Source organism: Populus nigra, chromosome 13, assembly GCF_951802175.1.
Source record: "Populus nigra chromosome 13, ddPopNigr1.1, whole genome shotgun sequence".
NCBI lineage: Eukaryota > Viridiplantae > Streptophyta > Magnoliopsida > Malpighiales > Salicaceae > Populus > Populus nigra.
In genome coordinates, this window is record NC_084864.1 from 209,418 (window position 1) to 220,711 (window position 11,294).

Below are 11,294 nucleotides of genomic sequence, written 5' to 3' on the forward strand. Positions count from 1 at the left end.
TATGTCCAGTTCCTTCAGCGTTAAGTTCATCTTCCATGAAATATAAGTAATTGGCAGCATGGATCCTCCCTACTAGATGCTCCATAGTCTTTTGTTCAATATCTTGGGGTACGTAGGCCTCATTCAGTACTTTTTGCAAAGCATTACGATGCGGCTCGGAACTGAGTATTAATGACATGATGGAGATCTTGGCAGGTCTTCTTCAACTGATCCACTATACAGTACTCACTATGCTTCATGAATTTCAAAAACTCATTTGTTTATTCCTCAGTCACAGGTTTATTCACCTCAAACTCTTTATCGAGGTCCAACACCTCCTTGCCCTTAGCCTTTCTTTGTTTCTCTAGTTCTTCAGGTGTGAAACAACGACCACTCCAAGTTAGTCCACTTATCTCAGTTCGGAATAGCGGCAAAGGAGTTTCAATATTCGAGGAATAACCATAATCTCCAGGCATCACTCCATAGTCTACTTTGTTTGCATATGAGGGCTTAGTTAATACCAATTTTGAGAGCCCATTAGCTGTTAATTGGACTCTACATTTCCCCTGATTCTCTATCATCTCGATCTCTTCATTATCTCTTGCAGCCTCAATCCTTAGCTCTCCTAAAGTCAGCATTCTCGCAACCTTTTGATGAAACTCAATGCATTCATCAATGTGATGCCCTTTCTTTTTATGGAATGGGCAAAAATCATTTTCCCTCATGTAATGTTCAGATGGTTTCTCTATATGTCCAGATTGTACCAACATCTCGTACAGCCTCGCCATGGTCACTTTTAGCACCTTCTCTTTGCTACCGACCTCCATAGTATTCACTCCACTACCACCTACAGCATGTTTAGGTAGAGGGTTTGAATTCACATTAGGTGAATCCTCGAAAGTGACCCATCCAACTTTGATCAGTTGCAACACCTTCCTTTTAAAAGCAAAGCAAGCCTCAATGCTATGACCTGCGTGACCAGCATGGTATTCACAAGTCACCTCGGGGTTGTACCAGGCAGGGAAAGGTGGTTGCATAGGGGGTACGGGTAGGGGAGCTATCTGCCCAATACTCAACAACTTGGCATACAACTCTTTTAAGGTTATTGGTAAAGGTGGTAATTGTTCTTCCGATGGTCGGTTGTCTCTTCTTTGGTAATTTCTTTGGTTATTTGCTGGGAATTTTGTTTGATTGGGTTGCTTTGGGATGAAGGGTTTGGCAAAATTGATACTGGTGACTTGGGTGGTAGGTGTTTGGTAGTTTTTGCTTCTCCCTTTGTATCCACCTTCTAGGTTATTCATCTCATTTTCTTTCTTTTTTCCAATGAAACCTCTCTTCTCTATAGGTTCTGCAATTCTCCCACTTCGGATTCCTTGTTCAATCCTCTCAGCAATCCGCACCACATCATAGAAATGTTGTGCTGAACTACACATAAGGTGTTCATAGTATGGAGCCCTAAAAGTATTAGCAAACAGTGTCACCATCTCCGTCTCTATTAGTGGAGGTTGTACATTGATAGCTTGGTCACGCCACCTTTGAGCATAAACCCTTACGGACTCTTGATTTCCTTTCTCCATGGTAATTAGACTGGTCCTATCAGGAGCAATCTCAAGATTAAACTTGTATTGCTTTAAGAAAGCATCTGCCAAGTCTGTCCACTTCTTGATCCTAATATTGTCCAGCCTCATATACCAACTAAGGGCCGATCTTGTCAGGCTATCCTGGAAGAAGTAAATTAACATTTTATCATTGTGGATAACTTCTGCCATTTTGTTATAGTAAGAACGGAGATGGGTCTTTGGGCATTCCATCCCGGTATACTTAACAAACTCTGGCACTCTGAACTTCTTTGGAATAACAATGTTAGGCACCAAACATACTTCAGCAGCCCTAACTGGGTCAAATAAATCATTTCCTTCAACTGCCCTTAGCCTCTCTTCTAGTGCAGTCCACTTATCATACCCTTCATGATTAGAGAGTTTGACATCATGTGGGTCCTCGTTTGTTAAATCCATTGTAATAGGGATTTGGATGGGCCGAGTGGGATTAGGACGCTGCTTATTTGGTGTATTTGCCCCCACGTTTATAGGTGCGACAGGAATTTTAGCTGTTGCTGGTGCTTCATCAGGTTGAGTAGACGTTCCCTCTCCATCTCTGGCTCTCAACATTTGTTCTAACATACTGGTTAGGTGCGCCACATCATTCCGAACTCCTTGAAGTTCTCTTTGGTACTGAGCTTCTGGTTGTGACCTTTCTTCGTTTTCCATTCTTTTTCTTTGTCGAGTGTTGTGGATTCTAGAAGGAGGACCTATGTTTCTTAATCTGCAGATGCGTGTATAGATGTATGAGAAAAATGCATGATTGAGAATGCTGTGTATATTGGGTATGGATGCAACTTTCTTATGAACGAATAATAGCCACCACTTTATAAACATAGGTTCTTTTGTCACATTGCTAGGAGTACTACCTTTCAAGTCGTTTGCTTGAATCATTTTCACCAAGAGACAGATTTTGCATAAGAAGATGGGTCAACGCCCTTTTCATTAATGCTTGATAAGTTTATTACATTAATAAATAAAAAGGAAATACAAAATTTATTAATCCCTTTCCTCTACAAACTCTCTAGCCAAAGGTAAGAAGGCAAAACCACGGTTCTCAATCTTCCCTAGAAAGGCATCGGTTTCAGCTAGGCTTCAGCGATAGCAAATGATGTCCCCTCCCACATTCCGCGCATTAATTCTAATAATTCAAGCATGTGCAGCAGCTTCATCCATTTGCTCATCTGTCTTGGTCATCTTTTCTATGAGTAACATATTGGTTCTATTCAAAGCAGTGTTGTTGGCGTCGATTTGATCCTTGTGTTTTTCCATTGCTGCTAGCTTCTCGTCTAAATACTTCACCTTTTCACGTTCCTTGTCCAGCTTTATCCTCATAACTTTTATCTCATTCTTCTTAACCGCTAATTCTGTTTCAATAGCCTCAAAACCTTTCCTTTTATTTTCTTCTTTTGCAATCTCCATCGAACGGCTTTCCAACTCCATATATTTCTTATTCAAATCCTCATACTTCCCAATCCTATCCATCAATTCAAACTAGACTTGTGCAAATTTTTCTTGGAAATATTCTGCACTTCCTTGGCAATCGTTAAAGTCAATCTCCATTGCTTCAAGTTCAGAGCAACTTTGCATCCAATCCAAACCCATCCCTCTTAGCTCCTTCTCACTCCTTTCCCTAGCAATCTTCTCCTCACCCAACTTTAACTCAAGCTTTGTTATTCGCGCATCTCTAGATTGTATTTGCTCATCTAGAAATGCTCTCCTTTTATCTTCTTTTAGCATCATTTCTTCCAACATTGCCTTGTCTTTTCTGCTTTTGCTCAACTCTGTCCGAAGTTTTTCCACTTATCTTCTCAACTCCTCTTCATTATTGACCCTTTTCCTTTTGACAGGCTCTTCTATAGTTTGGGGAGATTTGACTTCTACACAAGGCATGGCTGAAGCAGCTAAGTCTCTCCATCTTGCATATCCTTCACTTGCACTTGGATCCTTTAAACCTTCTATCTCAACCAAAACCAAATGCTTCCAATCTTGTTTGATGATCTCTAAAACTTCTTGTGCAATGGAATCTTTGAACAAACCAAAGAATTGAGCAATTCCCATAGTCCTTGGAACAAACTGCATGCCCCCAAGTTGCCTTACCACTAGGGTAGGAGCATAACTCACATAACCTGTAATCCCTACCAATGGCACCCAACATCTTTGTCCACAACTCATTAGGACTTCCACTGTCGTTACCCATGGTGCTCTCCACTTAAAATCACTATTAGGCAAACCTTCTAATTTGTCAACCCAACCTTGGTTATCTAGATCTCCCCATTCTTCTTCTTCTACTAACTTCAGGGGTCTTTGGGTGAACCACCAAAAATTATTGAAGACAGGTTTTTTTGTTTCGATATGGCTAACCATCCAGATATACAACAATTGCGTGCAACATCTCATTGCCCCTTTTCCGGTCCTCCTACAATGATTAAGCGTCAAGATAGTTTCAGCTAAAATAGCAGCCACTGGATTGATTTGTGTATTCTCATACTCTACATAAGCAGCAGCGACCTCCAAACTCACTAAACCCGTCTGACTTGGGAACAACACAAGGCCAAATATGCCCAAGGCAATCAATCTCTCTTTTTCTAATCCTGACTTCTTTTCCAGTTCAATTTCTAGCATCCTCCATTTCAGACCGGTAGCATTCTTTTCCAAAAACTTTTCCAAGTTGGAGATTCTGAGCAGTTTTGACAGTTAGGGGATGATCTTGTCAGATCTCAAAGGCAAATAAATCTGATACAGATTGTTTGGAAACTCAGTCAACATCCCATATTCCTCCATAGTGGGACATAGGTCTATGCTTCCAAAAGAAAAACACCGGTAGTCTGGATCCCAAAAATGAACTATGGCTCGCACAGCTGGGCTTAAAACTTCTACCCTTGCAATTTCCATCAAACGTCCGTATTTATTAAAAAATGCATCCTTATCCACATTCTGAAAGTGAGTCGTTAACCTATTCACCTCATTCATAATGCAATTTAGGTTCTTGATTGGTGACAGTTTCTTAGCATCGCTTGTAAGGCAGTCTCCTTCAGTCAATTGTGACAGTTCAGAATTTTTCCCATATTCTATGATGGAAAGTTTAGCAATGGTGGCCATTTCGTTCACAAGTCCTGCAATTCAAAATGCCTTGGGGGTTAGACTTGTTTTGATGCAAAAGATATTATGGATCATACACCCTAAGGATAGGTTCTAGTTCCTTTACGTGAGACATAGGGTAGTTTTACTAATTGGTCTCTAAAAAAGGGTCTCTTGCTGTCCCAGTGATCGCCCTCGTAAAGGCAATTGGGGGTTCGGCAGATAGTGGGATGGCACATGTACCAATCACTATCAGTCTAAACACTCAGCAAAGAGTTGGGGTTTACACAAACTTAAACCTTGACTCAAGTCATAAGGCAAGCTGCTAGTTTCCCACTTAACTTAAAGTTTAATGTGTGTGCCCTCAAAAAGATAATAATCATAAAGTGATGAATGACTATATCATGTATGACAGAATGTAAAGATGCATGCTAAAGCTTTTAAACAAAGTATCATTCATCTAAAAAAACAAAAAACCAACATAGCATAAACAAACAAATTACCAAGCCTAGTCCTAGGGTCCCCAGTGGAGTCGCCATCCTGTCGCAACCTCGCGAGCGGAGCGCGGCGTCGCGGCGATCCTCGGTTAGTTTCGGGGTCTTTGTTTTGTTTGTAAAGGAGTCGCCACCTAGTGTTATGGTCACTAGGAAACCTAACTGGTCTTTCAGAGATTCTAAAGGCAAGGGACTGGTTGCATAAAAGGAAGTATTAGCACCCCTAGTACGCCCTACCTAAGGTAAGCTGCTTGGTGTTTGGTTTGTCTTATAATTGCTATGGTGTTGGTGTTTTTCTAATCCCATCAGTTTTCTAGGTTTTGATTCAAACTAAAATTATTAGGATAGAAATCCAAGGAAGTTCCATGTGCTTTAAAAGCTCATTTTCCCCTTAGTTTTTCAAGAGTTTGCGACTCGTAAATCGCAAGGAGGAGGGACAAAAATTTAGAAATCTAGGGTGCTTTAAAAACCTATTTTTTTTTGTCTTAGTGTTTTATACTCTCACATCTCATAAACCGTGGAATATTTGTCCTTTAAGGATTTCTTTACCCAAACATTAGCGGTGAATAATAGATGAATTCCTCCAAAAATAAGATTTTTGTATTTTTTTTGGAATATTGGCCAATACCCTTTGGAGTTTTACAAACATGTTGTAAAATCCAGAAATGCAAGAAAATAATTTTTGTGTTTAAGAAATCCATGTGGAAACACATTTTCAAAACTTCCAATATTTTTGTATATATAAAAAAAAATTCAAAAACATGTTAGGGTATTGGCCGTATGCAACACACAAGAAAACATTTTTTATATATATTTTTTGTCAAAATGCAAACATCACGAAAAATATTCACCTATTCCAAAATTCGCAAGAAGCTTAAAATAATTAATCTCAAATAAACAAGGTTCGGCACACCAATTTAAAACACAAGTCAGCGTGCACAAAACATAAAAAACAAAGTCCTAAAGCTAAAAAAAATTACAACATGAATCGTGACCCCCCTGCAAACTGAAAAAAACAAAGAAGAAAGTGTGAACCCAGCATCGGCAGAAAACAAAAGAATCCTTAACTGAAGAAAGGGACCCTCCCTCACATTTTTTTCAAACTCTCTCTTCTGCACCTAAGCACTTGTTTCTATATAGCGTTCCATTGCAAGAGAACGCTTGAGCGACGAGAGAAAGGGGTGGTGGAGATTGTAAAAGCTCACAGTTTCTGATCACCAGGGAGTAAAACACAAGAACGCAGCTGTAACAGTGATAATAAACTAAACTTAAAGACATGGGAGGGACAGTGGGCAAGCAAGCAACTTTGTTGCTAAGATGGAAAATGAACGTCCCCGAAACAAAAGCAGCAACAGATTTTTTTGAAAAAAAGAACAAAAAACCAAACAAAGCTTTAAATATGTCAAAGATGAAGGAAGTCGAGACTCATACCTGCAGATCCTGCACGTTTCAAATGCAGATAATGAGACACAAACCGATGGAAAAAACTTATGCCTTTTACCTCTGAAAAACCAAAGAAAGACTTCCTCTTTTGTTCTTTTGGCTTTTCTGGTTTTACTGTCGCCTGCCTCTCTTTTCTCCTCTCTTCTTTCTTTCACAGTGACAAAAGGATCAAAGAAAAAAAACCTCTATGTTTCCCTGCTATCTGTGTTTACACTCCCTACCTCTGTTGCGTTTTTCTTTTTTGTCTCTCTCTTTGCTGTGTTTTTTTTTTCTGCCTCTTACTCTCCGGTTTTCTCTTATTTTTCTGCCCTCTCTTTTCTATTTTTCTGCTCTCTTTCCTCCCCCTTTAGGTCATTAGAAGGGCTTATATATAGTCTAAATATGTCTCTATTTAGGAAGGATTTAATGCATTAATCCTAGGACGTAAATCCCTACTGATTTGCAGTAAAAAAAAACGCAAAAGGAAGCTGCAATATTCTGATTTTGTTCTGGTTCTTTACGTCTGATTTCTTTCCAGTTTTAGAAGAGGGTGTGACTATTTTCTTTCCTTCCATAGGGCCAGCTGCTCCCTTTGAAATGAGGCAACAAAAACGTGGTCTTCAGCTCCAAAAATCAGGCGTGATGATAAAGGAAAAAACAGCAGAGAAAAAAAGAAAGAAATCAGCTGGAGGGTGCAGTTGCAAGGTCCTATTTTCCTTATTCGGTGTGGTAAAAATCCTGTCATTTATGATGATCCAACCCCCCTCTCCAGCTTTCAATGTCCTTCAATTCAATCCCTCAATTTAGCACATTTCGATTCAGTCCTTGGTCCAAAAAAAAATCTTCGAATCAGTCCCGCGAACTTGGGCAAAAATCCTTCTCGCGGTCAGGAATCCCTGCTTTCACACTAGATATTCAAACGGGAATATCTTGAGCTTCTGATATCGAAATCAAGCGATTCAAAAGCCTAAATTTATCTACGTGTCTAGGACTACAACTTTGATGAAGGAGTCGAGGTGAGATAAAATCGTTTTATAGAACAGAAACTGGCAGTAATCTAGTTGGTCAAAAGGGATTTCCGGGTCTGACTCAAAAACTGACGAATGCCGAGAATCCTGATATGACTGAGAGTATGAACTACGAACAAAAATCACAAAAACTAAGCCAAAAATAGAATTTTTTTTAGTGCAGACTCGGGTCAATATCCTTCTCGCGGCAGAATTCTCTGCCTTCACGTTAGATATTCAAACAGGAATATCTTGAGCTTCTGATATCGAAATCAAGCGATTCAAAAGCCAAAATCATCTACGTGTCTAGGACTACAACTTTGATGAAGGAGTCCAAGTGAGATAAAATCGTTTTAGAGAATAGAATCTGGCAGTAATCTAGTTGGTCAAAAAGGTTCTTGATCTGACAATGCTAAGCATCCAAATCTGATTGAGAATCTGCCCTAAGAACAATGATCCCTAGGACCTAATAAAGGTGCAGGTCAATTTTTCAACATGTCATGAGTGACAGAATATACCTAGGATGGTTAGATATCGTACGAAACTGAGTCAGAATCGGAGCCTAAGTTGGAACCAAAAAATTACGACAGCAGCAGAACTATTTTTTAGTGCAAATTCTGAGGGATTTATTCAACCTTAAAGACCAGATAAAAAAGAACAAATTTAGCATTATGAAGACTCCTGATCGACCTAAGAAAACCTGATGATTTTGGTAGTAAAGGGGAAGGATAAAAAGAGCAGAAAACAGCTCAAACAAGGTTTCAAAACACAAAATATTTCTTTCTGTGCTTTTGTCTATACTCTGTTTAAAAAAGGTATACACCGTCTCTAGCACGTGGGGTCCGAAAATGAGTAACAACAACGTAAGCTGCTAGTCCCCCATTTAACTTGAAGTTTTCATGTATGAATTCAAAAATTAAAACGCGATGCATGAGACAATTCTATACAATGCATAGATAAAAAAAACATAAATAAACTAAAACAAATGCAAAAACTTAAACACACCAAATATACAAAGCTTAGTCCAATAATGTCAGAAACAATACCTTCCCTAGTGGAGTCGCCATTTTGTCGCACGTGCCCGCACGACGTTGATGACGAGATTTGTTTGATTTGGGAGTCGCCACCTAATATTTGGTTCAGGGTCACTACGAAACCTGAGTGTACTGGTCTTGTCAAAGATTTTAAGGTAAGGGACTGGTTGTGGCTATGGAAGGTATTAGCACCCCTAACACACCCTACCTGAGGTAAATTGCTTTGTGATTTTGATGTGTTATAGAAGTTTTTGACAGTTTTGTCTGGTTAGCATTCATCTTTTCATCTGATATTAGGAACACATCTTTCATATAAGTTCATAATCATTAACCGTATGCAAATCAAATCATTGAATTCTTCTTATCTTTTTGGGTTTTTCATTAAAATAAATAAATAAAAAAGTACAAACACACACAATTACAAGTTTACAATGTAATGGAATTTAAAATGATAACAGTAATTTAAAGACACATTTTGGCATCTAAAATTACAAAATGAACTCGAGAATAGTGCTAGAAATTTCTAAGTCACGGGAACAGTGGCGATGCGTTTGCTCCAATCATCAGCGCCACTGGCGGCGTGTGGGTTCACGCGCCGCCACTGGTGAAGGCAAGAAAACTGGTGGATCAGGTACGTCTTCTTTTTCATGGATCTGTTTTTTTTTCATTTTGGATATGCTTCTCTCTCTACATATTTGCTTTTTTTCTTTTGGTTTCACCTTCTTCTCTATTTCAAGTGGTTGGCGGAAAGGCCAAGAGGTTGCCGGTGACTGGGCTTCTGTCGTGTCTGGCCAACTGCGTTGGTGGAGAAAGGAGTGTTGTCTGGTAGTCAGTTTCGGTTGGAAATGGGGTTGGATCTGTGGGCGTTGTCGTGTATGGGCTGCTTCTGGAGGGTCTGATTCAGGTCTTGGCGAGCTGGGTGGTGATGGTGAAGAAGCTGATGGTGAACTAGAGGAAGATGAAGGTGGGGGTTGGCTAAGAAGGAGAAAATGAAGGAAAATGGTGATGGGAAGGGAGATCTAGTGAGGGGCTGAAGGTTTGTGTGGGTTTAGGGAGCTCAAAACAAAAGCAAGGGAGCTATGGTGTTTTTGCCCAGGTAGGGGGATTGATGTGGGAGTGGTCTTGGTTGATTTTAGGAGAAGAAAAGAGAGAAAACCCAAAAATAGAAGTGGTGGCGGCTTCGCATAATAGATGAAAGATTTATCTCCCCCTCTAAATTTTTATCCCCCTCTCCTGGTTCCAAAATTTTTCACTTATATTTATAGATAAAAATGTTGTCTTTTCAAATGCTTCGTGAAACATCTCTATTCTGATTGTTTTTTAAAAACGAGAAATATCAACGTTAACTCAACGAGAAAATTGATAATTTTGAAAATGACGCGTTAATAGTCAAACTTGTTTAACAGACCTTTGATATTTAAATGCTTTTGAGACGATGCTGAAAATGCTAAAAATGATACAAATATATCAAAAACACATTTTGTTTTGGGTTTTTGTTATTTTTCCTATTTTGGTTTTTTTTAAAAAAAATTTATCAAAAGATTGGGTCAAAAATTGAGTAGCAACATCAACTTAACCTAACCGCAAATAGATTTTAGCTTTGGTTAAAGGGAGTCACCATATTGGATTTTAGGTTGATCGAGCTACGCAGAGATTTTGGTTCTGGTTAAGAAGATCGCCAGATGGGATCTCAGGTTGACCTAGCCACCAACATTATCTTAGCATTGGAAGAAAAGTGAGAAGAACCCTACCATTAAGAAATTCTCAAAAGAACAAAGAAAGTTCAAACCCTACCATCATGAAGAACATTTTCTTTGTTTCTGGTTAAAAGAGATCATCAGATGGGATCTCAGGTTAACCCAACAAAAAAAAGAAAAAAAAAAGAAGAGAGAAAGAAAGAAAAAAGAAAAAGAAAGAAAAAGAAAAAAAGGAGCAAATTGTTTAGATCAGTGGATCATTCAGCAAGTTAGGAAGACAGGAAGACAAGTTTTCTTTACAAAGCTTACTATGCAAAACATTAAAGAACTTTTGTTTTGTAAGTATTGTAAAATGGAGGCATCTGTTACTATCCATTTTTTTACCTGATTAGTACTTACAAGTGCATTTTTATCAAGGTTTTATATCATCATTTTGCACTTGAAGTATCAATAACTCCTTAACTAAAACATGTCTAATAATATAAGATACCTTTAATTTATGGTAAATGTTCATCTTAAATGCAGGCCTATCACATAAATCAAAGGATTGATTGATGAGTTCAACTACTGAAATTGATAAGACAAAGAGAGGGTTAAGCTTAGAAAAGAGATGTTGGTTTAGTCCAAATTCGAACACTGTTCAGTCATTGAGTCATATCTGGAGCTGTAGATCTTGGATTTCAAATTGGTTTATATGGATAGAAAGCTAAGACATAGGCCTAAACATTCACGGGAATCCAAGACTCAATTCCGCTGTTTGGAAGTCCAAATCTTAACAACAACGAAGAAGCCAAAATCTGTCCACCAGCCCAGATATTATTCAGTGTTTAGCCCATATCTCGAGTTCTAGAAGTTCAAATGCACCAATTATTTTTTTGTTGGAAAGCTGAGACAATTTCCTAGAACTTTCATGCGGACAATCTGTTCAAATTCTGATGTGAGCAATGATGTTCTGTTTAGACAAGAAGATAAGGATTGTCAT

General features: G+C 38.7%; 1 protein-coding gene across 1 annotated transcript; it reads right to left on the reverse strand.

Annotated features, from left to right (window-relative positions):
• Positions 1-260: 260 nt before the first annotated feature.
• Positions 261-2,246, reverse strand: LOC133671427 (uncharacterized). Its single transcript, XM_062092198.1, has one exon. The coding sequence runs from the start codon at positions 2,244-2,246 to the stop codon at positions 261-263; it is 1,986 nt and encodes a 661-aa protein (XP_061948182.1).
• Between the last annotated feature and the right edge of the window lie 9,048 nt (positions 2,247-11,294).

Coding starts and splice junctions, on each gene's coding strand:
- LOC133671427 (XM_062092198.1), bottom strand. CDS start 2,246: ATGGAAAACGAAGAAAGGTCACAACCAGAAGCTCAGTACCAAAGAGAA.